Below are 26,894 nucleotides of genomic sequence, written 5' to 3' on the forward strand. Positions count from 1 at the left end.
GGGTAAATTTGTCACGAATGTACCAGTTTGAAGGGTTTTTTGTGTATCAACCAACCTTTGCAAAAAGATAAAATACTTCAACTCATTATGTAAAATGTCATATGATCCATGAATTTTGACTCAATGTGTAATATGGTTATGAACTTTAAACAGAAAATTACAGGAAATCGAGACCAATATGAAATTGCATTTATAATTGAAAATTTCCAATTTTCTTTTCTTTTTTTTACTTTTGCCAAGTCATTGTCCTCCCTAACGATTTTCATCATTTCCGGAAGGGATAATGACACAAATAATCTATGAACTTTGGCTCAATGTATAATTTGGTACATGAATTTTTAATTTATTTAATGCAGTCCCTGAACTTTAGCCTAATGTTTAATATTGCCCTTGACCTTTTAATTTGTTTAATGTGATCCCTGAATTTTTGATACATGTTCAATATAATCCCTGAACTATATACAATAGTTAAGGGATTATATTGAACATGGATCAAAAGTCCATAGAGCACGTTGAATAAATTAAAAGTTTAAGGACTATATTAAATATTAGGCTAAAGTTCAGGGATTATATTGAATAAATTAAAAGCTCATGGATGAAATTACACATCGAATCAAAATTCAAAGACTGTTTGTGTCATTTTCCATTTCCGCGAAAGACTTTCGCAATCGCCTCGCACCGTCACGGAAGCGACCGCTCGGATTGAGACCGAGAGAGCGCGATGTACCTGAAGAAACCTCTATGGAGCGACGCACTGAAGCAGAGCAACCCCAGCCCCAGCCCCGTCGCCGGCGACGGCGCCGACGCCGACGCCGACGCCCCCACTGAATCCGACCGGGACTCGCCGCTCGCGGTGGTGGAGGAGCTCGTTGGCTCGCTCACGAAGCAGCGGGTGTACCGGGAAGTCACCCTCGCCCTCCGGACCGGCCTCCGGGACGCCCGCGCCGAGTTCTCCTTCCTCCGCGTGCGCGGCCTCCGCGGCCTCCTGAAGTTCCTCCGATCCGTCTCCGAGTCCGATACCGCCATCGAGCTGTTCGCTCTCAGCCAGTCCGTGCGCGAGCTCCAAGGTCCTTGCTCCCTCGTCGCGCTCTCTGATTGATTGCTGATTCTGTTTGGAGTTTGGATTTTGGGACGCTTTTTTGTGTTTGTTGGAAAGGAGAAGAGTCGAATGATGAGACGATTTGGAATGTATTTTTGGTTAACCGAGGCGACAATGTCAATCACTCGAAATCTCGGGGCCAGTTCGTTCCCGAGCTTCGACGTTTCCCTCTCAATTTTTGGTGCGTGTGTGTGTGTGAAGACGGATTTAGCATGTAGGAGTTGGTTGCAATGATCGGAGGCTTAAAAATTTTGCTTCTTGGCTCGAAAAAGGACGGAGTAGTTAGTGGATTTTGATTGTTCTTGTTTGATCGAGATGGCAGAGGAGCTAGTATTCCAAATTTCATTCGTTTGTTATTCTGGTTTACGTACTTGATTTGATGTTTGAGCTGAACTGGGAGTTGGTAGATGAGTGTTTAGGACACGTTCTTCGGTGCCTGATCAAATTGTATGCTTGAAGAAATCTTGATTTGGGAAAATATAAATCGACAGATTGACGATACCTGACCTGTTGGAGATTTTCAATGGCCATGAGAGATAAGGCACATCATGGATCTGCTATACCACTTAGCGAAGCCGGCCAATCGCGTTTCAGTAAAATGAGCACATGTTCTGGAGTCGAAAGCAGTTTGTTGCGAGAGCTACAGATGATCAATGAATCTCTTCATGTAACTTGTTTAGTTTGGTTTTACTCATGTTTGTCTGTTTGAAACTTGCAGTGATTCCAGTCTTGTTTCAACATTCATTAAAAGATGCAGAGGAAGGCAATGTGGCGAGTTTGGATCATATTTTCGACGTTGAGCCTCTGAAGATAACTAGCCCGTCGACAGATACTGAAGTTGCGCTGGCGCTTCGAGTTTTAGAAGGTTGCTGTCTTCTTCACAGCGAGAGCACCATCTTGGCGCATCAGCACAAGGCTATTCCTGTACGTATCGGCCCAGTACAAATGCGTTATTGATAGACATAGAGTTGTGCCAGACTCTTGGCATCAATCTTTAAGACAATAATCGTATGATTTCGATATGGTACAATTACATGTTGCTTGATATGACAACTTGTCGCTTGAAATGTGAAAATGATTCTTGCTTTGAGGATGAGGAACTGGAAGGGTTCGAGTATGTGGGAGGTTTCATTGCACTTCAGTTTGATCAGCAGCTGTAAAGTATAAGGCATCGAGTAAAGTGAAATGATTTTTTTTTTTTTATCAGAAAGGTGAAATGATTATTTCCTATCAAATTATGGCTTCTGTAAAGATATTTGCCATCAAATGATGGCTTCTGTTAAGATCTTTGGATCCGTTCTTTGGTTACCTCCACGTTCCAAATTATATATCTCATTCCATTTTTGAGCGGAATAAATGAACTAGTTTTCTTCTGAGTTTGAGAGCCTACTGTTTACTGATAAATCCGAGTCTGTGTAACTTAACTGTTGGATTAAGATCCATTTGGTAATGGACAGGTCATGATGAACATACTTTCCACTCGGGGAGTGCTGGAGCAAGGTGCTTGCTTGGATGCTCTGATTTCTATCATGTTGGATTCGTCAGCCAATCAGCTGGTATTATCTCTCCTTTCTTACTTCAATACGGACAAAAGCCAAGTTACTTGATCAGATTAATAATGTTGAGTTCATCAACCTATGGAGGTTTTGTCTGTACCGTGCGTACAGTGTTTATAACATACTGTGTGATTGGTTCAGTTTGTTGTAGTTGCATGGCATTATATGACGTTCAATTTATGATCTGAAATCTTGTAAGATAGGTTTTTTCAATAGACGGGCACTTGTGATTCTTAAATTGCTGATGTAGTTAAGGAATGGCTGGGTCGCGCATAACTACAATCTTGTCTAACAGTTGCAAGCATTTGTCAGAGGCTGCCTCCCCCCATTCCCAGGCGCCATTCCTCTGTTGCAAGCATTTTGTGTCATGCTTTTGTAGTTGAGGCTGACGTAAAAAATACAGAGGCTCAAAGAGATCGAGCCATCTGGGATTTGTGGAAGACATGTCATTGAAGAATTTGCATCTTTTGCTACAGGACTTTGAGTCATGCCATGGAATTGAGGAAGTTGCAGAGCTCATAAGGGACAAACAAATCGACGAGAACCTCAGGCAGCTCTTAACCCAAATCAAAGCCTTTTTTCTGACAATTCTTGCTATCATGTGAAGAATTTCATTAAAAATGAAATTTTTGCTCTCTGATCAGGTTGAAGTGTGGGGAATTCTTGCTGCTGCTCATTGGGCATGTAAACGGGAGGGACAAGTCTCCAATGGCAACTGTTCACGAAGATATAAGGCAGCTTCTGGGGGAGAAATCTGCATCCTTGATATGGGCAGCTAGTCAATTTGGCTCAACTCTTGATCCGGAACAGAGATTGACAGCTCTGCACATTCAAGCTCGTCGGGTTCTTGAATCAATCGGCATGTACTGAGCCATGGTCCTTGGGGGTACAAAAATCAGCCCCCTTTTTGCACACTTGTTACTAGAAAGATGCTAGTTACGGATATGAACCTTTTCGACCATAAGTAATTTCTATACAAATTGACATGGTGCAGTTGCTCGTCATGAGACTTGACAATCATAGACAAATTCCAAAACCCTTTTTCATGTGTACTGATAAAGTATCAAGAGCATCGTATATCTCATATGTTCTATCATGAGACATGTCACAGGCAAGAAAAACATGAACATGGTCTCTGTCCTCTATCCAACTATAGCCTGGTCTCTTGTGCATTCCCCTATCCTTCATCATCCTTCTTATTCTCGCCAGATCGGACCATCTGCCTGCATGAGCATATAAATTTGCTAACAGGGTGTAGTTACCAGCATTATCTGGTTCCAACTCTATAAGCTTCTGGGCCGCAATCTCTCCTACATCCACATTACAGCAGATAACACAGCCACCGAGCAATGCACTCCACACCACTGCATCCGGTTCCACCGGCATCTTCACTATAAGTTCATATGCTTCGGAGAGCTGCCCAGCACGGCCTAGTAGATCAACCATACAAGTGTAATGCTTGAGCGTGGGCTTCACATTGTAGCACGCCATCAAGTCAAAGAAATGGCAACCGGTTTCAACTGTTCCAGCATGGACACAACATGAGAGAACAGATAAGAAAGTTACATGATCCGGTTTGCATCCCTCCACTAGTATTCTACGGAACAGAGAAATTCCCTCTTCTCCAAGACCATGCATTGCATATGCGGTCAGCATGGCGTTGTGGGACACCAAGTTAGGATTTGCAATTTTGTCATAAGCCCGCATTGCATGCACGAAGCTGCCGGATTTAGCGTACATGTCGACTAGGGCAGCTCCAATATAGACATCAGATTCGTATTCACTCCTGATTGAGTAGGCATGGCACTGCTTGCCTCGGTCCATTGTTCCCAATCTAGAGGATGCTGTTAGGATCATCGCAATCGTGTAGGCATCAGGCCTCAAACTTGAACTCTGCATATCAGAGAACAAGATCATAGCCGAATCGTGATGGCCATTCTCCACATAACCCGCAAAGATACTGTTCCAGGTATAGATGTTTGGCTCGAAATCATCCTGCTTCATCCTTTCAAGAAGTCTTTGAATATTTTCTATCTCATCGCAGTGGGAATAGCCTGATATTAGAGCATTCCATGTTGTCGTGTCCCGTTCAGCCACTTGATCGAATGCCAACCGCGCTGCTATTATGTCATGGCACTTGCTGTACATCTCCACCAAGGCCCCACCTACGAAGGGACTGGAATGCAAGCCCAGAGCAATCGCATGAGAATGTATCTCCTTTCCTTGCCTCAAAGAAGCCATATTAGCACAAGCAGTTACAACGCTTCCCAAAGTGAACGAATCAGGTTGAACCCCTTCCTCGGATAGCATACAGAGGTACAGTTCCAAAGCTGGATGAAACAGGGAGTTGTCTACATAACCTGAAATGAGTGAATTCCATGAGATAGTACTCTTCTTGACACCTTGCTGTTCCATTCTGTTAAACAAGGCCCTGGCTTTCGATATCTCACCGTTCTCCAAATACGCAACCATCATGGTGTTGTAAGCAACTTCATTTTGAACAGAAAAATATTCAAACATGTTTTCGGCACTTCTCACGTCCCTACATCTTCTGTACACATCTACTAAGCCATTCACAACATAAGAGTTAGACATGAACTTGTGTCTTGTTATGTAGCCGTGAATTTCTCTCCCGAGCTTTAGCTCTTGTAGTCTGGCACAGGATGGAAGAACACTGGCCAGAGTCCGTGCGTTCGGTTCAAACCCTTCTATAATCATTCTTGCTAGTAGGTCAATGGCTTCCTCATCATAACCATTCTGTGCGAATCCTCCAATGACGGCACTCCATGAAACAAGATTCGGCACCAAACTGTCCAAACGAAGCATCTTCTCCAAATACTCTAACGCCTCGTAGACCATGCCATTGGCAATACAAGCTGTAATAACAGAATTCCACGAGACGCGATCCCTCTGAGGCATACTCTCCAAAACTCTCTTCGCGTCTTCTAAGCTTCCGCACTTGCCGTACATATCTATAAGAGCATTGCACACGTAAATATTGGACAGATGTTGGTACTTAATCACCATCCCGTGCATTTGCCTACCTAATTCTACCGCGTCAAGGCCGCTGCACATCTTCATCGCAATCGGGAACAAGAAAAACTCCAGCTCAATGTCCTCGAGTTGTAGTTCCCGAAATAACAAGAGACCCTCCTCGGAAAACCCATGATCCAAACAAGCGCCTATAATGCCTGCCCAAGAGTACAAGTTCCTCTGAGGCATTCCATCGAACACCCTGAACGCATCGTCCAAACGACCACACTTGCCATACATTTGGAGCAACTTGGTCTCCACAAACTCGTGCCCGCGAAACCCACATTTGAGTGCGTGCCCGTGCACTTGCCTCCCGAGATTCGGGCACCCGCAAGGTTCGAGAATCGCAGCGTAGGCGCAGGAATCGACGGGTCCGTCGAGGAGAGTCAAGTGGGTTCGGTGCGAGAGTTGAGCGGCATGCGTAGGTCCGCGCGCTCGTCGACCCCTCGGAAAGGGAATGGCGGTTGCCTTACGAGGACCAGCGCCGTCGCCGGAGCCACGGCCGAGCGACGGCGGCTTCGTCGGGGAGACGGTGACCGGGAGCGGCTCCAACGTATGCGCAGCCATGTCGGGCCGTAGCTGCGACGACGGAGGGGGATTATATGAAAGTAGCCCTGTTTGGTTACGCGAACATGATTAAACCCGCCACAGCCTGATATTTTTCAGTAAATTCACGCGTTGAGTCCCTCTACTTTTAGTTTCTCTTCAATTTAGTCCCTGTGCTTTCAATGATGACCGATAAGGTCCCCGCAGTTCATAGTTTAAGACAGTTTTAAGGGAAATCTGGTCGATTTCTGGCGAGAAATGTCGACAAAAGTTGCACAGCTGGTTGTTGATTTTTTCTACTTGTCGCTCGGAAAAAGTCAAAACTGTAATGATTACCATGGGTTGTTGTCTACATAATCTGACAATTTAGTCGGTTGAGTTCTTGATTTGTCAAGGTGATGTAGCATACACTATGATTATCATGTGTTTCATGACAAATGCGTTGCAAATTTTGAAACATGTAAACAGATGCAAAGTCTCGAAATTTTCAAATAATATTTAAAAGTATTAAAAAAAGTCTTAAACTTACTGTATTTGTATTAATTTAGCTCTAAATCTTTTAATTGAATTAATTTAGTCATAAACATTTTCACATTGGTATGAATCGAATCTATCTGGCCAATTTAGGCAGGAAATTGTTGATGTGGACGCCAATCATGTTATATGACATAGCTAGTGTTGACGTAGAATTTTTTTTTTTAATTTTAAATATTTTTCAAATATTTTTTATTATTTTTTCTCTACGAGAGCAAATCCCAGATGGCGAGGGGCCCCTAAATTGAAAAGAAGGAAAAGAGAAGAAAAAATTCAGCTCCAGTCGTGTCGTGCAAGGTGGCCAAAGTTCATGTCGGCAATTTCAAACCTAAATTGGCCGGATGTACCTGATTGGTACTGATGTGAAAATGTTTAGAACTCAATTAATATGAAAAAAAAAATTATGACTGAATTGATACCAATGCAATATGTTCGTAACTTTTTTGGTACCTTCCTTATTTATCCAATTAGCGTAATTAAGAATTATGTTAATTCCATCCAATTTGAATGACTAAGGATGTTGTTCCAAAGATTCTAATAAACATTGCGTCATCATTTCTCAATAGCCAAAAGTGAAGAGCTAAAGGAAGTACGTTATTGCACTTTTCGAATACGTTTTATGACTTAATTACATTATTTAAAAGTCGTAAGACCTTACCGCAGTTCAACGACAGGCGCCTTCACTTCTTGGCGGTCACCTTCAAAGGTATTTTTCATTTCTGACCTTTCGAACATCTTCTCCATATTCGAAGCAAAGAATCTAAAATCGAAAGGGGGTAGGAATGCTGCCAAGAAGTCAAGAACTGAAGATGACATTCTGCATACCTTGATACCCAATAATCCCATCCTCATACGATGAATCTCTTAAGCCTTTGTGAAAACCAGCTGTCAATAGAAGCTTATTTCTCGCCTCTACCCTCTATGTGCTTCTCCCAAAATCAAGCCATCACATTGTAGGCAGCAATCTTATGAATCAGATCTCTTTTGAACTCTAACGCGAACCCTCGATGCCGGAGTCCACTAAGCGCGACAATCTGGATGAACAGAAGCGAGTGCTTCGGATCGACGAGACCACCGATCTTCGAAGGACGACGACATTAATGCGATCGGGGGACGACAGCTCACGACAAGAGTTTTAGTGGGTCATTTTTATCATATGCCATTATCACCGAACGTACAAGGGCCAAGTGATGTTTTGGAGTCCTGCCCATTGCATTGACAAATCTAGAGGAACAAAGAGAAAGGTTCAAGGGGGGGAGCTGAGGGGAGATGGATGGCCCCAAGTTTGGCAAGAAAGTGACCCTTTTTTCATGGAAATAGTGGTGGTGGTGGCGGTGGTGGCGCCCAATTCCATTGACCACTATCCTCATATCATAATACCAATAATGATGATGAATCATGAAGAATGCTCCTCCCCTACACGGCTCAAACACAAACAGCAGCCAACAACGTGCGTGGGCAACCTCGGCCGACCGAACCCGGCATTTATCGGACTCTCTCTCTCTCTCTCTCGCAATCGGTCCCGATGCTCATCCGATCATCAAAAGGGTCTCCTACATTCCGTCTCAACCGTGTTCGCAGCTACTACAGTCGGCTATCAAGCATCGAACACGAATGCACGTTCGGATGAACGAACGAAGGAACGAACGAATCTGTGTCATGGGTGTTGAAGGTCGACATCGCGTAGATCTTTTCCTGAGAGGATGAGAGATGAATGTTGCCCTCACGGCTGCGCTTACCGAGGGGAATGTTTTGGCGGGGCCCCTGCTCATGTTAGAGAGAGAGAGAGAGAGAGAGAGAGAAGAGGGTTGTGAAATCTCGCAGCTCCTTTTGTCGTCAAATGAACAAAAGCAGCTCGGAATATTTCCATTGGGCTTCGCAACGAGTAATGATGTTTCATGGGAATGGATCGCATTGCCATCAACATGTAATCCCAACCACGTTGGGACTGAGCGACTGCAACTTGGAATGGTGGGGGAGATGCGTGAATCAGTAAAAATTCTCCGAGGGAAGATTAAGTATCTGAACAATATCAAAATTTACTGACATTACCATAAAAAGTCGCGACGGGTTGTTACATAGAAGTGGATATTACTCGCTCGTGTAAAAAAATAGCTACCGCGTTATTTGTCCAAAACAAGATTTTCTTAACGAGTGTCTAACACATGTGCGATTAACGTATCAAAAGCTACATACTTTTTTGCAGATGGCTAGATAAACAGTGTAGGGGCACTTTATAGCAAGGTGTTCCTTATTGTTTGATCTCTCTTTTTTTGTTCTACTGATGACAGAGTAATCTAATCGTCAAGAGGAGCCTGCATCATGATCATGATGATCATCATCATCATGACTTCAAAGTGGCATGCCATGTGAAGCAAAAGATGATGGGTCGTACCCACCCTAGCTGGTCCTTTCCCTTCTTTCTGGTAATTAATCTTTTCATCCAGATCAGATCCCAACTTTGCTCCATGAAGCTGCTTTCATGGAGGCGAAAAAAGAAGAGAATCTCTCAAAGACCCAGATGTTGCTGACAAGACCTCTCCTTCTCTGACTCATCTTCAAAGGAAAAAGAAGAGAGAGAGAGAGAGAGATAGAGAGAGAGAGGATTGTCAGCCATCATTCCAACTCATTCATGCTCAGGAGTAAAAAAAAAGAAACACAAAAAGTGAACATACTCGCACAGATAATTACCAATCGATCATTCAGACATCTTGAAACTATACAAACTGAGTAACGACTATTTGACTTCGCTTAAGCTAATCTCTAATTCTCTATTCCATGCTTGAGAACACATAATACAGTATTCCAAGACTAGCTTCTGAAGCCAACCCAAAATGAGCTTCAAAGACGAGGGAGAGAGAAAATAATAGGCAAAAGAAAGGAAGGAAGGAAAGGGTGAAAGCCTCATGTACCCTGATTGTTGTTAGTTCCCATCAAACTCTCCAACCCAACCAAGTTGATCCAATCCCACGAGAAGAAATAAAAAGGTTAAAGTAAAAAATCAAACCCTTGAAGTGTGTGATGGTGATCGAATACTAATCTTCTCAATCAATCACCACGATCCTCCAGTGCCCAACACTCCATTCCAATACCCATTTGAATGATCTCCTTGTCCTCTACTTTGAAGACCAAACTGACCATCAACGCCAGTAGTTGCAGTCACTTGATGCTTCAAACCATCCTCCACAGGGAAAAAGAGCTTTGCACCATCATTATTGTTATCACCATTGCCACTCTCTTGCAACCCTTGATGGTGCCCAAGAAAGCCACCACTCTCAAACCCATCTCCAGAAAAACTACCAAGTGAGGCTGTCGCGGGTTTGAGTCCAAGAAGATGATGGAAATTCAAGCCACCGACTGCATAAAAATTGGAGCTTGAGTCAGATACTACCGGAATGGGCGGCATGAAGGAGCTTAAGCTCAATCCCATTGAAGAGGAGGCAATAATTCCACTGCTACTCTTGAGATTGTGTTGATCAGTAGCAGTAGTATCGGGTGGGTATGTTAAGTTTAGGTCTTGTTGGGCTTCATGAGTCCTAGGGTTTTGAGGAAGGCTTGACGGGCCCACCACCAGATCAGTAAGCTTGATGATCTTTGATGATGGTGAAGAAGAAGACGACGAAGAGGGTCTCTTGTTCTTCCTGGAGCCACCGCCCACAGGGACATTCCTGAGGGACCCACCCTCAGTCCAGTACCTCCTACAGGTCTTACAGAAGTATCTAGGCTGAGAGAGGCTGTAGTTGTTGTAGTAGCAGAACTTGGTGTTGCTTGAACTGCACCTCGGGCAGTTCAGGGCTTGATCCTTTTGTGGCCTGCTTGTTGTTGTGGTTCCACATGGAGTCTTGATCTCTTGCAAGCTCACAGACGCAGGCCTTGTTGATGATGCTATTTCCATTGGTGGGTTATTACTAATCACCCCAATGAATCCCTGAAATTCAAAGAACCACAGGAAGGAAGGAAGCCATGAAGAAAACGGAATAAAGAGAGAGAGACAAGGGGAATAAGAAAGGAAACAAACAAAGACAGAGAAAACCAAAGCAAAGAAGGTGCTTTGAAGGCTTTTGGATGAGAGATTATGTGAGAAGAGAGCGATACAAACAAATCATCACAACTTTTCAGAAGGTAGACAGAAGAAGAAGAAGGAGAAAAAGGTATGCAGTACTTTCAAGGACTCAAGAAAGATCTCCAAAACGACAGCAACATAAAATTCAAGTGTATTTAGTGGAGGGTTTTCGCTTGCTGAACATCATCTCACAGGGGAAAAAGGTACTTTTCTTTTCTTTCCTCCCCTTTCTTTTCCTTTTTGATTTGAAGTCGACGGGGAAGGAACAAAGCAATCCAACAAAGGAGAGGAGAAAAGTTCTTATCCACAAGGCCCCCAACTACCAATTTGAGCAGAGCAAAATTTTCAGCTGAAAATGATTGTATTTGGGGGGGAGGGAGATGAGGAGTACCTGTGCAGTCCACTGAGATGGGGGTGCGGTGCTGTCCATGGCTTAAGAGGAAGCTGAAAAGGTGAAGTGAAGACTGGGAAAAAGAGGAGGGAGAAAAAGGGCTCTTAATGGAGTGTTTGAGAAGGAAATCGCCAACTTTCAAGCCTGCTGCTGGTCTTAAAGCAAAAAGTTGGAAACACACACACACACCAAAAAGAGAAAACACAAAAACAAAAACAACAGGGAGAGGAAGAGAGAGAAAGCATTTGATTCCATGCGTTATAGCCGACTCTGTATGAAGAAGGGAGAGTGTGTGAAGATGAACACACATGTAAGAGAGAGAGAGAGAGAGAGAGAGAGAGAGAGAGAGAGTAGGGGTAATTTGGTAGTTCATGCGGGGGATTAAACGTTGCATTGTTACATCATGGGACAATGAACTTGTCGCACGCGGATCGATGTGACGAGATTAGTGGTGGATGGTCAAATTTTATTCTTCGTTGGATGTTTGGTCTCTCGGTGCGTCTCCACTACTGTTCTCTCCCTTACTAAAGTTGCATTCCCCTCCTTACCAACAACATCTCACGGAAAGAGAAGATGAGTTATCAACAGCTCTTTCTAGCACCGAGACTCCCTTTACCTCGCGAAAAAACGAATGATCTATCGTATAGTTTACAAAAAAAAAAATGAACAGAAAATGCTTTTATCGTTCGAAAAAATATTTAGATATAAATTATTATGCGTAATGAAAATATTTTTCATTGACTAATTATTTCGAACGATACAAGCGACTACTTTTTGGAAAATATTTTCCGAATAATTCATTTTTCATGAAATAAACGGAGCCTTAATATTGATATTCGAATTGTATGCATTGATGCATGTAAGTTATACCAAAATCTATATACATGACGGGATGTAATTGGACTTTTGAATAATCGGGTCGTAAAGCTCCGTCGCATCACTTCATAAACCGTTTATTTGACGGTGCGATAACACTCTCGCTCGGAATACCGATTTATCTGATCATTTCACACTATCGATATGACTATCGTCATTTTCATATATTCTCCGGAATCCAATGACGTGATGAACTTATATTGAATGTCCAAATAAGTACATCCGCTTATGATTCGTTTGTTTCGCGAAAATTTGACGATTTGCAAAATATATATATATAAATGATCCCTTAATTCCTATAACGGGTTTTCACTTAAATGTACCATCGGTCCCTTTTACGAATTATTAGGTGAGCGATGCTTTGGTGTTTGGAGGTAGGATGTTGCATATTCATTTAGGAATAAGTGTACTAGAAGTCCTAAAATTTGTTGCGAAAGCGCAATTGAATCTTAAAACTTTCAGAAAGTATAATCAAGTACTTACGTTAATTCCGTCCAATTAGGCTAACAAAAAATATTGACGTGATTTTTTTTATTAATATGTAGCGCCAATGTGGCTTTTTTATAAAAGAAAATTGAAGAAAAGAGTCGACGTGGATATGCTTCTTTTTTGGTCCACTTTGAAGTATAGTGAAATTCAAAAAAATTGAAGGGAAAAAATCACAAACTATGTCTACTGTGACACACTTACCCTAAATTTTATTTTGTGACATAAAAAATCATAAACTATGCCAGCTGTGACACATTTACCTTAAAAATTTTCTTGTGATCTAAAAAATTCAAAACTTGTACCTATGTAAAACATTTACCTTCTATCATTAGATGATTTTTCAATCAAAATAACGTCGTTTTTGTGCCACCTGGGCGCCATGTAACACCATTTACTTCTTGCGTCCATGTAGGTATATTTTTAAATGTTCTCACTGACAAAACTTTGACGGAAGGTAAATGTGTCACACAGGTTTAAGTTTGGGATTTTTCGTGTCACAGAATAAAATTTAAGGTAAATGTATCGCAATGGACATAGTTTAGATTTTTTGGTGGCTTTTGCTCAAAATTAAAATAAGCCTAAAATTAAAATAAGAAAAAAAGAGACTAGGGCCTATAGGCTCTCGCCTAGATCTAGGCAAGTTCCGTCGGTCCTCTCCAGATGTGGGCGAGGATCCCGACGATCTCTCTCTTCTTCGTCCATCACTTGCCAACGGACCAAGATAACTCGGCACCGCACCTGGCCCAAACCTGCCACTTGACCATCACGTGCGAGAAACGGGTGACCCTTGTGTCGACGAGAACTAGGCGTGACCGGGAAGAAAGCCGAGCCTTGTGTAGAGTTCCGCCAACATCCGCAATTCACTTCGACATACTTGGTTTCCCTCTTCGGCAACGTCTTCCGATCAAACTGGACAATGGGACCTTCGTCCTGGGACCTCCAAGGAGGACCGGCAGCTCTTGCCCAGAGATCTAGCAAGGGTCGCCGACCTTTTCGCCAATGGCAGCGGTGTTGCCCCACCAGACAAGGCCGCAAGGGAGGCCTGCAGCCCCTTGCCTCTTTTCATATTTTCAGTTTTTGTACTTTTAGCCTTTCTTTAATTTTCTGAATATCACTATACAACAAAGTGGATTAAAAAAAGAAGAAGAATATCCACATCAGCAGCTCTTTTCTTCAAATTTTTTTAACAAATACCACATTAGCGCCGTGAATCATTAAAAAAAGCCACGCTAACATTTCCCATTAGCCTAATTGGATTGAGTTTACATAATGACTTGATTGCACTAATTTGATAAGTTTTAGCACTCGATTGCACTTTCGTGACAAATTTTGCGACTTCTGGTACATTTATCCGGTTCATTTTCATTTGGATTTGTCTGGATCGGACAATACTAGAGTCACCTTTCGAATATTGAATTAAGTTAACCTTTCCAAACTTGATGGTCATATATACTAGGATAAGAGGATTCAGAAAACAACATTATCGTGGCCGAACCCAAAGAGAAATCATGGGGGAATCAGAGTCGAAATCCAGGACAAGGTGTAAAGTCCCCGAGGCATTATTCCTCGGTCAACCATTTGAATTATTGCACATCATACTGTGTCAACAGTAGAAGCCCAGTAGCAGTTGACCGACTAACACGTCAAGCTAGTGAAAGAGAAAATTCGCACGTATAATATTCCAAGTTCGCACCAAAATTTACAGGCGGTAACGGTGAAAACCATCTATCTTTTTTTAAACGAAATAAAAGGGGCAGGAAGGGTCAATCGGCGTACCAACTCTCCTTTCCATCGCTCGATGTTGCAAATCTAGCAACGTAAAGATGTCGGCACGTAAGACGGCATATTTATTACTATGTCGGGCTACCTTATCAACCGAAATAATTAGTTTTCGTGGGGTTTAATTATTGGTTAAGGGTCACGGCCAGTGCTTTTTAAAATCGTATAATTAGTCGATTTACGTTAGAAAAGCATAGTCCAAAGTTGCATCTTCTATTTTGTCCCAAGCAGAGACGGAAGTAACATTAAAGTATCAGGAAACAGTGACGTCATTATTGATACTGCCCCGCGGCCACAGGTACCAACATCATTACAACACAAGAAAAACAAAACAAAACAATTTAGACTCCGATTCGTTTCGCGAAAATGAATTATTTAAAATTTGTTTTATTTTTAATAGTATTCGCTTGTATCGCTTATATGGACGAGAAATATTTTTATTGTTCACGAAAATATTTAGGTATAGAGAGAATTTACAGAGAAAAATGCGACATTAGGGTAAGTCAATATGGATGGGCCCACCCGCTAAGGAGCATCATTACGAAGGGCCCAGAGAAATTTCAAATCTCTCAAATTCAATCCCTTACTAATTCCCACCATTTGCGCAGGTTCAGCTCTCTACATCACTTTTTTTTAAAAATTTTATTTAACAGTTTGAATTCCAAATTATTAAAAATGACTTTTTCATTCAATTTTTTTTGTACGTGTGTCGTAAGTGAAATAATGAATCTTTGTCAGCAATGAAATTGGTAAAATGTGATTTATGCTCCAAAAATGATAATCGTTTTCCAAACTACTTCGTTTGCATTCAATTGTTTTCCTTGTAAATGCTTCCCAATTCTTTTCCTTTACTGATTCATTTTAATGAAAATTAAAACGCGAAATTGAAAAAACCCGGCCTATTTTTTCTTACTTAAGGAGGATGAACACTATTCTTCATCCGAGCTTTCGATTCCTACTTTCATTTTCTCGAGATCGCCAAACTTTACGCGGCTCAATCCAGAAGCGAATCATCTATCTATCGTATGCCATGTTTCTACCGGTGTCTTACTAAATTTCAAACATTGATTTATGGAAATGAGATTTTAATCAAAAAGGCAAAAAAAAAAAAAAAGAAGCAAAAGATTTACAAACGACAACGACTTGATCTAATAATGTTTACATGCTTCACTCTCGATTAGGTCGATAAAATTGCTTTGACTTGAGCATATGTCCGAGGAGAGATGACTCCGTATCGTTAACGAGTTAGCTACCAATGCATAATTTGCGGCGATAACACGTTACGCGAATTGTAACTCGTGCTAGCATCGATAAATCAAAAATCATAATTAAGATGCCAAATCATTAAATCTCTACCAATATATGATTCGTGCCATGCGTATCATGTCGCATCGTACCCGAGATAGGAAGGCCCTTGAATTGGCCCGAATGAAAGCATCGATTTTGTCCGCTAGGCGCCTCCAATATCACTCGAGTGTTTTTCATTTGGGTGCTGTCCAATCACCAAAGGCATCGAAACCTCAGTGCTTTGACAACCGACTCAAGAGCAGCAAAGTGTTATAATAATAATCTACGATGAAACACAGGACGCAAACGTCGGGTCATTATCTGCGCAACGTCACGTGAGGCCCCGCCTTCCTCAAGCAAACCTAGCAAAAATCTTCGCTATCATTTTCAAAGATTCCGGAGGAAAATTTCTCTGGAGCAATGTTGCAAAACCCGGTTGCCGTTTTCAAAGATCACAAGGGAAAAACTTCGCGAAGTGAAGAACACGGCTTTGAATTTTATCGTCACGGCAGAACCCATTTTAGTCGTGATCCTCGTTCCGGAACCATCGCCCCGGGTCACTATGTTCTCCTGTCTGCCCGTCGAGCCAGCTGCGCTTGTCTGATGGCGATAGCGATAGCGATGCGAGATGGGTATTTACATTGCATGTGAGCACATAAACTAATCGACAAGATCGAATCGGATGCTGCAAGCATGAATCAAGCTGACAATAGTTGACAAACATGAACTGATTGGCTACTAAGCATACTGATTGACGAAGCTTCTGAAGATCTTCTCTCTGTTTCTTGGATTCCTACAAACATGCGTAAATGCATTTTGCACGCCCACACAAAACTCAAACAAGTACAGATCATATTTCTCCAGAAGGACGGTAGAAGGCATTAAACATATGCAACCCGTCATTCTAACCACTAGGTTTTCAAAGAGTTGGACAATTTCTCGTGCCAGTACGTCGCGCTACCGAATTTAGAATCTGAATTGGTTAGTCGGCCGATCCCTAAAAGATTTGAATGACCCCAAGGAGTGATGGGGGTGCATCGCTAATCGAATCCGAACGATCACGCAGAGAATAGAAGAAAATTAAATGATGAACGAGTTTAACCAGGTTTACCTCCGAATAGAGCTACGTCCCGTAAAGGGATTCTACTATGATTTTTAGGGTTTACAACCACAATCACTCGTTACAATGATCTCTCGTACGAGTACAATATATATAGGACTTAAATGGGCCCAAAGCCCAAGCCTATCAAAATCTCTTTGATCCCACAACAAACGGGCCAGCAAGCCCGATGTTATTTCGGGGGCGCTGCCCCCGAGCCCCCGCCCGCTCACCGGCGAGCGAGGCCGCCGTCCGCTCACTGGGGAGCGGAACCCCCGCCCGCTGTCCGATCAGCGGGACCCCCGTGTCGAGGGTGCTGCCCTCGAACCTCCGTATTCCGTGTGCAGGAGTCATATGTCGTCGAATCATACTTCGGTTTCCCTAAGCTCATGTGGGCGTGCCCGGTATGAGAAACAAGGGTCCCCGAAATATTCGCCAACTCCAACAAGGAGATGCAGGAGCAGGACATCCGAGCTCTAGGTTCACAGTCCAAATTTGCCCATATTTATATGACTGGGTGGATCAAATCACTCTCTGATTATCAAAAGGAGGTACTATGATTTGCCAGGGCAATGTAATGACGCTATCAAATTGCAGCCCCTTCCACATAGTGCACTTAGAAACAAAGGGCCGACAATGAATCCTGATCATTTAAAACTACAGGCGGTCGTACATTCGACCCCATGACTACAAACTTGTTTAGGATTTTATTGAAGAGTTCCTCTATGGCAGTTGTTAAACAATCAAATACGGAAATTTTTCTACTGCGCTTACTAGTCTCGTGGTATGTGGCTCTTGAAATTGAAAATTTCCTTATTGAACATGCCTAACTACAGTCCCCGGGACACTCGTTAAGGTGTCCCATATATTAACACAGTGATTGTGCTGCCACGGTGTTGAATTAAGCTATTGTTCTACGGATTTGATCCAAGGAGAAAGCATAAAACTTGCCGAATACGTGATAAGCTTAGCCAAACAACAAGCAGTCACGATTCGATACCGGCTGAACCATATGCCATTAGCAGACAGCGGAAATAACTAAACTGATTCACATGACCTGAAGGCTGGTCATGGATCTGACGGTGACAGAGAGAAATCAGGCAACTATTTCAACCATGAATTTTGTCTGGTTCCTTGAAATTTGCCCACACACATTTTCTGGAGACCAATCGACGAGATCGGATATTGGGTTAGCAAGTGCAGCCTAAATTCAATGGACCGTAAGAAGCAGCTACGGGCTACCCTTGTGTATCATACATAACATGCAGGGAGGCGGAGGGTAGGATATACCTTCGTCACTGACTCAAGACACTGTATACTCTGTCTCTACAATGATCCGAATGCATGGTAAACAAAACTAAGGATATAGATGCAAGCTGAAACCACCACTGTGATATGCAACCACACCTTCTAATATCAGCTCCGAAGGCCATAACGAAAATGCCCGTTTTTTGTCCATCTTCTCTCTTGCCTTCTCTGCTATGAATCCCGACTCGAATTCATCGACCGCTTCATGACTAACAGCTCTTTTATGTTTCTTGTATCGAACCAAAGTGACACTACCTTTCCCGATTCGCCCACATCCTAATTCAGCTACGAGCTACACTTGTGTATCATATAACACGCAGGGAGGGAGAGGGTAGGATATACCTTCATTAATAACTCAAAACACTGTATACTCGGTCTCTACAATGATCCGAATGCAAGGTAAACAAAACTAAGGATACAGATGTAAGCTGAAACAACCACTGCAATATGCAGGCACACCTTCTAACATCAGCTCCGAAGGCTATAACGAAAATGCCCATTTTTTGTCCATCTTCTCTCTTGCCATCTCTGCTATGAATCCCGACTCGAATTCATCGACTGCTTCATGACTAACAGCTCTTTTATGTTTCTTGTATCGTACCAAAGTGACACTACCCCTCCCGATTCGCCCATCCTAACCCGGTTTAAGTCCGAAGAAAAACCACATCATGCGATCGAAATGAACATTACTCGGGACCCTGAAACTCGAATCGAATGCATGAAAAACCACGAAAAGGGCTATGATCCAGCTCTCCTCGGCCGTTATGAAAAACAGAAAGAAGAACACAAGCAACTGCAGTTGCATTTATCCCATCCCCAACTCACAACGATGCGCGAAGACTGCCATTACCATGTTCAAATCTGAGACTTTGAAGAGATTTATATCAACACAAGCTTCATCATTGTACAATCCGAACGGAAGAGAAGCCAGACATATACTGCTGCAAAATCAAATCATTAACAAGCACGATCCCTCGGTGAATCAAACAGACACGGAGCTCTCAATCCAGCCCAAGGAACACGATTCACGCCAATGCGCTACCTAAGGAGCGAACCCCAAAAACCCAAAAAAAAAAAAAAAAAAACACCAAAAAGGGACTTAATCACATTCAGCGAACACCGTCCAAAGGACCACATATCGATCTGGGGGAGCGGAAACTCGACAGGGAATTGTACCCGAGCCGCTCCGAATCGGAGCTCCGAGCTCAGACGGGGAGGTTGGCGACGTCGTTGGCGTCGGCGGCGGCGTCGGCGCCGTTGGCCGCGGAGGAGCTGCGGCCGGCGGAGGCGAGCATGAGGGGGAGGTCGTGGGCCTCGCTGGGGTCGTCGGCGTCGTCCTCGGAGGTGGAGAGGTTGATGCAGGAGCACCGCTCGAGGGAGGCGAAGAAGGCCGACGCGACGCTGGTGCCGACCCAGGCGGCGACGCCGTTCAGCTTCTCGTAGGAGATGTACGCGCCCAGGGAGTCCATCGATCTCGATCGGAACGCGACGACCGATTTCGCCTGGGTCTCTCTCCTCGTCGTTGGTGAATCGCGGAATCCAAGAGAGACTAGAGAGAGAGAGAGAGAGACGGAGAGAGACGAGGGAAAGCGCGTGAGGCGGTCAAAAGCAGCGCTGGATAATCGGGCCGGGCTGGGCCGTCTCAAGCGGTCGGACCCGTTAGGCCCACCGTGCTGGGCGGTCAGAGACTTGTTTAAACCGGCCTTTTCCGTGCGCATAGGCCCATGAGCCCAGTCCTCCTATCTTTTTTTTGGGAAACGGCACAAAAATGGTCCCTGAAGTTTGGTTCAATGTACAATGCGATCCTTGAACTTTTAATTTGTTTAATGTGATCCCGAAACATTATCTCAATATTCAATATGGTCCATGAAATTTTAATTTGTTCGATGTGGTACTTAAACTTTTGATACATGTTCAAACTAGTTATTGGACTACTTAAAATTGTTTATTTTGTTCTTCTATTGATTTAAGGTCAAGGACAACATTGAACATTTTCGTATAGTCAAGGGACTAGTTCAGGAACCATATCAAATAAATTTAAACTTCAGGGACAACTTGAACTTAGGCCTAATTACCAAAACAAGCACCAATTTTACCTTGAGTGACAATTATGGCCCAATCTTTTTTTTTTGCCTCTTAAAAAACCACAAACTTTCACTTAAATCTCAAATCTGATCCAGACAGTTTGAAAATTTCACATCAGGGGGCTATAGTTGGGACTCGGGCCATAATTGCCAATTAAAGTAAAGTTGGTGTTTAAATTGGCCCAACATTAAGCTAAAATTTATGGTCTACACCGAACAAATTAAAATTTTATGGATTATATTATATGTCGGGCCAAAATTTAGGGATCTTTACCTTTTTTTTTTTTTACTTGCGGCAGTCCTACGTGGCATGCCACGTGTGAATTCAGGGAATGCATGAATCGAGAGCCATCAACGGATAATAGACAGAGGGATAGACAGAGGGATATACAGAGAAAGCACAGCGACACGAGAATGGCGACTTCTTTACCTCCGCTCTCTCAGACCGCGCTCTCCCTCCGCCGCCTCCCGCCGAATCGCCGCCGCTCTCCCGCCGCCCTCGAGCTCCACTCGCCGATCCGCATCGCCTGCTCCGGTCAGCGCTCTGGTTCGCTTTCCTTTTCCTTTTCCTTTTTTCCAAGTTTGATGCGTTTTGCCGTAGTGGAAATGAGTTCGGATGATAGAAGTTAGCAGCTTGAGCTTTCGGAGGTATTGAAAACGTGGTTCTTAGATAGTATGATGCGACGTGGTTCTGAGTTTGATGGCGATGACCGAGTGATTGAGTGAGTCGATCGCGTTTTGTCTCTCTCGGTTGAGGGCGATCCGAAGGTTTAACGGCGCTTTACGCGCGGTCTGAATTGAAGCGACAAGGCCGTAATTCGACGCGTAGAAGCTCAGATTATAGTCATGTGAAGGTGATGAGTGGGATTGCTATTGAAATGCTGTCTTTACTCGGAGCAGCTTCTAATGATGGTCGCGAGATCCGGGAAAGCGCATGTTGTTTCAAGGAATTGAGGAACGTGGCTTGCGGAGCCCTCGCTGTTTGGGCCGTCGCTGCCGCTTCGCCAGTAATTGCTGCTGGTCAGGTTGGGAACCTTCTTGTTAATACTCTGTCATTAGAGTGTTTTCTCCTTTGATTCTCAAGTGAAATTTGCATGGATGTGGACTAATCTAGTTAAACAAGTCGGTTAATTAGCTATATACCGTCTGGAACCTGGAAACCGAAATGAAGCTTCGGTTTTGGGGAAATAGCGTCTCCGAGGTTATCCTATGTAATCTGATATAGCATCCTCTCGAGTCACAATGGACTCCACTTCGCATCGCCTTCTTGTACCAATTAGCGATGTGCTTTGTGATCGACCTTAAGGCAATCCATCTGATGCACCCCTTTATTCAATCGATATCAATGGCATTGTTAGATCCAAGTTATTGCTGATGACAGCGGGCATAACAGAGAATAGTCACAAATTCACCGGTAGAATAGTTCGGTGGAATCAGCTATTAAGGAATGTGTTTTGTGTGTTGTTGCGTTGGACTGCTCGTGTTTGGTGAACTAAGATGAAAAGGTTCTATTTGACTCTTTTAGTTAGTGGTAGAGACATTTTTAGGAGCGCGTATTTGATATTGAATGCAGGGGGCTGTGTATATGGCTACTTCTGCTTCACTTGTTATCAATAGAAATGTTTTTTAGCAAGGTGCCAGGAGAAAGGATAATAGTCTCTAAATTTTGGTATGCAGGAGGCAGACAATTGTTTGTTTGCAGTCGAAGCAGTAAACTTACTTTATATATATCTTGATCTTTTGTCTTCATTTATGGATTGGTTGACAGAGAGGAACATTCACACATACTCTTTAAAATGTTTGTTTTAAAAAATGTCTGTCATTTTGGTAAAAAGTCTTTGTGAAGTTTGCATCAACAATAGCTTGGTTGTTTAGGGAGTTGTGAATAAGATCACCAAATTTTGATCAATAACCGACTTTCTTTTTCTGCATGATGACGTAAATAAATCCTGTAATTGTGAGATTGCCAACATACATCGTGAGCAGGTTTTTCATAAACATTGCACTCATCATAACAACCGCAGTCTGGTATACGTGATGAAAATCATTCAGAATGTATAATATTTCATTATCCAAGGGGTTTTCATGCTGCAGAGGTTACCTCCCTTATCAACAGAGCCCAACCGCTGTGAACGTGCATTCGTTGGCAACACGATAGGACAGGCTAATGGTGTTTATGACAAGCCAATTGATCTCCGCTTCTGCGATTATACAAATGAAAAATCTAACCTAAAAGGGAAGTCACTGGCGGCAGCACTCATGTCAGATGCTAAATTCGATGGTGCAGACATGACGGAAGTGGTAATGTCAAAAGCTTATGCTGCTGGAGCTAGCTTTAAGGGTAATTTTCTTCCTTGTCCTATACTTTGGGAACTGTGTCATCTTCTTAACAATACTTGTCATTATAATAAGTTCTAAGCTAGTGGGGACTTATTTATTTCGAAAGGTTATCTTATATGACCGTTCATACTTTTTTTTTTCCTTTCGACTATTGCTCGGACTTACTGTTTATGAGCTGCAAGATCTTTTTGATGTTAAGACCTCATTATGAATTGGAACGAGAAACAGGACAGGCTTCGCTTACTGCATTCCAAGAGCACATGATAAACTGCTCTACAAGTTCTAGCAAAACGCAACTTTTCAAGTTAGATGATTGAATCATTTTGTAAGGAAAAGCTGCGGTGATCCCGACTTTTGGGGCATTTTCTTGTTTGTTTGGAGGATCTTCCTTGAATAAAAGCGAAATATAAGTACTCAGCCCATGGTTCATTCCAACTAATTACCAATACAACCAATGCAGAACGACTTGTTAGTCTTTGCATGTCTGCTAGTTTTAATCTGATCTTGGCCGTTGCGAACCACTTTGGAGAGTAAATCTTTGAAAGTGCATGAAACTTCTATCGCCCATTTTGCTTATGGTAAAACTCAATCTATCAAGGCATCCTGGGAAATGCAAAATCCTTCCTAGGTGTGCTTCTACAATCACTTAATGAAAATATTATAGACAGTTGGTACAATACGTCTATTTCAGTGTGCTACTAAATGACTCAGTCATGGTGCATTCTTACCTAGAGCTAACTGTATATTTCCACGAATTGATGCAATCCCCATATGCAGGTACCGACTTCTCAAATGCCGTTTTAGATAGGGTTAATTTCGAGAAAGCAGATCTTCAAGGAGCTGTATTCAGGAATACCGTTTTGTCAGGGTCTACCTTCAATGAAGCTCAACTGCAGGATGTGGTGTTTGAGGACACCATTATCGGTTACATCGATCTTCAGAAGCTTTGCACCAACACAACCATAAACGCTGATGGAAGAGCTACTCTCGGATGCCGGTGACTTTGAACTATATTCTGCCTTTGCTTTTCGTTTTCAAGATACAAAGTCGAACGGAGATACTCTTTAATATAGTGAGAGTTCTTCAGTGACATAGAAAGCGAGAATGATTCGGGGGCCACCATTAGGGCCAGATTGATTCGGGCTCAAGAACCTCTCGCTCGACAAGTTCGGGCGGGACTTTTCCGTATCTACGTTCTGCTTGTAAATGAGCTGAGCTATGCGCGACAGGAAACGTCGAGTCTATTGATGTCCTCGAGCACAGTTTTGTGCGGTTATTACGTGGTCTACATATAGATCGAGCTTATCGGAATTGTTGATCACGTAGGCTTCACGGTTTATGGGGTCCATTGACCAAACAATATTTTTTCATCGTGTGCACGATGTGACAGTCATTGGACACGCATATTTGTCTTCCGACAAAAGCTGGTAGGGGCTCCAAAACGGCTGCACCAATTCAAGGAGACTATGGTTGGATCTACTTTTTTCGATCCAATTACCTGGGCGTTTCATGCAGATCAAGGCGAAAACTAAAGATCCTTTTTTGAGGGGGAGCAGGTGAAGGCTGCAACTATCAATCACTTCCTCGCTCATATCTATTCATACGTCAGAGCGTTTACGAGGTGTCTTTGACGCGCTCGAGGAATCACCCCATCTTTCTCGATTTCCATGGAAAAATGATGTCGTTGAAGGAACGATGAGCAAATTGGTAAATATGCGTTCAAGTTTTCTTGCTTATTCGTCAAGATTTTCTTCGCGTCCCGTGTATCACGCCGTCGGTAGAAGATCTCATGTCAACGAATTCTCTTTGAGTTTGTTCTTTTTTCATCATGTCTTGGTTCCTGAACACGACTCTAAGGGATTGGCGTCAACAAAGCAAGGCTCCATTGAGCGTAGCCCTAGCCTCGGCGCCGTCCTTTCCTATCAGTAAGAAAAACTAAATACCCATCAAAACAACCAGAAAAAATAAAATAAAATCAGTCTTCTCGAAAGAGTAGTCTCGGAAACATCTTTATTTGAGGAGGCGGCTTCGTCGTCCGGCTCCCCATAAATGACCTTAGGATCGTCACCCTCGGAATCTGAAAAAGAAAGCAGAGGCAGAACGGATAGCTTCGTTTTCCATATGTAATCGGACCGGATAGTACTTGAAGAGCTCTCGCGATCATCCACATCGATTCCAAGCACGCAAGAAGATGCCTCTGTACGAATCAATGATTTAACTAATGCACTGTTACTAGAGGCTTCTCTATAGCACCACCTCAACAATAGGGTAAGTCCACATTGAAAATTGACCCTCAACTGAAATTCAATCAGGAACCATGACCCATTGTTTTACGCACAGCCGACTTGCCAGGCATGGACTCAAAAAGACTTGATAGCTCTCAATTATCATCGACAGCTTTCAATTATTATACTTTCCTCCGCATTGCATGTAGGTGCTATTTAAATCGCGCCGCCCGACCATTAAGAACTTTAGTTTATTTCGTCATGCTAGGAAATTATAAACTTGCCATGACTACAAGGTCCGTCTATGCTTTTTGAAATATTGTCATTTGCACTTAGGAAATGATGCACGCATGCATAGCTAGATGTTAATCTCGAACCGCACTTTCAAGGCTCCGTTTGTCTCGCTGAAAATGAACAATTCGCAAAACAATTCTCCATAAATTACCGCCTGTGACGTCCATTCGTTCGTGTTAGCGGTACAAGCGATTTCTTTTAGGAAAACGTTTTCCAAATCATTTATTTTTCGCGAAACAAACACGCTCCAAGACTCGAATTTATCGTATTAAGATAATCCTCTCTCTATATATCTTATGTTGTCATCCCACAGCCCTTTCCTGAAATTTGGGACGAGTGTCATATGAATGCTGGACGAGTTAAAGAGTGAGTTGTATCCTTTGTTAAGATAAGATAATCCTAAACTTTTGCACAATAATAATAAGGGTTAATACCACGAAAAATCCCAAACTGGTACACCTGTAACAAATTTACCCCAAATTATTTTTTTAATCACAAAAAATCTCGAATTGGTACACTTGTGATAATTTTATTCTGAACTAATTTTTTGACTACTAAAAATCCCGAACTGATACACCTATGAGAATTTTACCCTGAACTAATTTTTTGACCACCAAAAACCCCAAACTACTACACCTGTGACGAATTTAACCTCCGTTAGTTTCCGTTAAATTTTATTGTCAAATTACTAAGTTTGATGACATATGGTAATTGATGGGTGTACCAGTTTGGGGCTTTATCTTTCTATTTGTCACAAGTTTACCAATTTGTGATTTTTCGTGATATTAATCCAATTTAACGGACACTAACGGATGGTAAATTTATCACAAATGTACAAGTTTAGGGTTTTTAGTAGTCAAAAAATTAGTTTGGGGTAAAATTATTAGAGGTGTACCATTTTTGGGTTTTTGATAATCAAAAAAATAGTTCGGGGCAAATTTATCATAAGTATACCAGTTTAGGATTTTTGCTGATCAAAAAATCAATTCGAGGTAAAATTGTCGCAAATGTATCAGTTTCGGATTTTTTGTGGTATTAACCCTAATAATAATAATAATAGGGTTTTCTTGTTCTTGTATCTCTCTCCCTCTCGCAGTTTGGACTGTATGGTATGGACAGTACGAATATAGTCACATTCATACATGGAGGTAGATGGGGAGTCTTTTAAGGAGACAAAAGTGAATAAAAAAAACAAACATCCTAAAAATGCTCGTCCTAAGTTCTAACATATATAATATTAAATTCCAAATGTAAGCACTATACTTGGTTTGGCATGTTATGACTTATGAGGCTCGTACCCTTGACATAATATTTCGCGACCTGAGATTTTCTGTACAATCTGAACCCTCGAGTGAATAAATAATTTAGCTTCACTTCAGTCGCCCTGATGAATAATTAATTTATCCTCGATTGTACAAATAATTCAACCTCCACTAATATATACTGAAATCTTAGAAATACATCTCTGTTTTCACTGTCCTCTCTGATCCAATCCTTAAAAGAGATCTTCGGAAGCGCTAATCTAAATGCCCTTGAGCTCGGAACTCGACCAATCTATAAGGTATTTCGGGGTGAGCTCAAGCGTAGTAAATGAAATATCTAGGTCTGAAGTAGGAGATCTACTCACCACTCGAACCTAGAGCACAACATCATAATGACAATTAACTAGTAATCTCACATATCGTTTAGATATCACTATAAATTCGAATACTACCTATCACTCATTTCTTCAAGGTATTTCTTAGTTATTTACATATTCAGAATAGAATAGTTCAATCACTTGAGGAACACAGCATATATTCAACATGATTTAGGTGCTTGTAATCTAGTCCCAATCTAATGTGATAACTAATTCATCTATTGTAAGCACACATCATGATGTAGATTTACA

At 42.3% G+C, this 26,894-nt stretch overlaps 4 protein-coding genes across 5 annotated transcripts; 2 read left to right on the forward strand and 2 right to left on the reverse strand.

Annotated features, from left to right (window-relative positions):
* The first annotated feature begins 647 nt into the window (after positions 1-647).
* On the forward strand, positions 648-3,715 carry LOC115686116 (uncharacterized). The gene is made up of 5 exons (XM_030611308.2): positions 648-1,067; positions 1,818-2,023; positions 2,557-2,655; positions 3,132-3,205; positions 3,300-3,715. The coding sequence occupies exons 1-5, from the start codon at positions 722-724 to the stop codon at positions 3,523-3,525; spliced, it is 951 nt and encodes a 316-aa protein (XP_030467168.2). The 5' UTR covers positions 648-721; the 3' UTR covers positions 3,526-3,715.
* Positions 3,087-6,316, reverse strand: LOC115686115 (pentatricopeptide repeat-containing protein At2g13600-like). Its single transcript, XM_030611307.2, has one exon. The coding sequence runs from the start codon at positions 6,253-6,255 to the stop codon at positions 3,673-3,675; it is 2,583 nt and encodes an 860-aa protein (XP_030467167.2). The 5' UTR covers positions 6,256-6,316; the 3' UTR covers positions 3,087-3,672.
* A 3,118-nt stretch (positions 6,317-9,434) lies between these two features.
* On the reverse strand, positions 9,435-11,533 carry LOC115686136 (dof zinc finger protein DOF4.6-like). The gene is made up of 2 exons (XM_030611332.2): positions 11,223-11,533; positions 9,435-10,696 (listed from the first exon to the last, which is right to left on the reverse strand). Exons 1-2 carry the CDS (start codon positions 11,259-11,261, stop codon positions 9,821-9,823), a joined length of 915 nt encoding a protein of 304 aa, XP_030467192.1. The 5' UTR covers positions 11,262-11,533; the 3' UTR covers positions 9,435-9,820.
* Positions 11,534-20,523: 8,990 nt separating this feature from the next.
* Positions 20,524-23,760, forward strand: LOC115686106 (thylakoid lumenal 17.4 kDa protein, chloroplastic). 2 transcript variants are annotated; one of them, XM_030611296.2, is made up of 4 exons: positions 20,524-20,691; positions 21,045-21,169; positions 22,239-22,485; positions 23,262-23,760. In XM_030611296.2, the coding sequence occupies exons 1-4, from the start codon at positions 20,559-20,561 to the stop codon at positions 23,483-23,485; spliced, it is 729 nt and encodes a 242-aa protein (XP_030467156.1). In that variant the 5' UTR covers positions 20,524-20,558; the 3' UTR covers positions 23,486-23,760. The 2 variants fall into 2 exon arrangements, with proteins under 2 accessions (XP_030467156.1, XP_030467157.1); XM_030611297.2 differs by having other exon boundaries at positions 20,524-20,679.
* Positions 23,761-26,894: the final 3,134 nt, after the last annotated feature.

Source organism: Syzygium oleosum, unplaced genomic scaffold (genome assembly GCF_021117445.2).
Source record: "Syzygium oleosum isolate NSW1041296 unplaced genomic scaffold, Sole_v2.1 Sole_v2.31, whole genome shotgun sequence".
In the NCBI taxonomy this organism is placed as follows: Eukaryota; Viridiplantae; Streptophyta; class Magnoliopsida; order Myrtales; family Myrtaceae; genus Syzygium; species Syzygium oleosum.

What these genes read in the sequence shown, in the direction of transcription:
- LOC115686115 (XM_030611307.2), bottom strand. Translation starts at nt 6,255, where the DNA reads ATGGCTGCGCATACGTTGGAGCCGCTCCCGGTCACCGTCTCCCCGACG.
- LOC115686136 (XM_030611332.2), bottom strand. Translation starts at nt 11,261, where the DNA reads ATGGACAGCACCGCACCCCCATCTCAGTGGACTGCACAG. An exon ending in CATCTCAGTGGACTGCACAG is followed by an intron (nt 10,697 to 11,222) that starts GTACTCCTCATC and finishes TTTGAATTTCAG; the next exon opens with GGATTCATTGGGGTGATTAG.
- LOC115686116 (XM_030611308.2), top strand. Translation starts at nt 722, where the DNA reads ATGTACCTGAAGAAACCTCTATGGAGCGACGCACTGAAGCAGAGCAAC. An exon ending in ATCAGCACAAGGCTATTCCT is followed by an intron (nt 2,024 to 2,556) that starts GTACGTATCGGC and finishes GGTAATGGACAG; the next exon opens with GTCATGATGAACATACTTTC. An exon ending in CAAATCGACGAGAACCTCAG is followed by an intron (nt 3,206 to 3,299) that starts GCAGCTCTTAAC and finishes CTCTCTGATCAG; the next exon opens with GTTGAAGTGTGGGGAATTCT.
- LOC115686106 (XM_030611296.2), top strand. Translation starts at nt 20,559, where the DNA reads ATGGCGACTTCTTTACCTCCGCTCTCTCAGACCGCGCTCTCCCTCCGC. An exon ending in CAGTAATTGCTGCTGGTCAG is followed by an intron (nt 21,170 to 22,238) that starts GTTGGGAACCTT and finishes TTCATGCTGCAG; the next exon opens with AGGTTACCTCCCTTATCAAC. An exon ending in TGCTGGAGCTAGCTTTAAGG is followed by an intron (nt 22,486 to 23,261) that starts GTAATTTTCTTC and finishes CCCCATATGCAG; the next exon opens with GTACCGACTTCTCAAATGCC.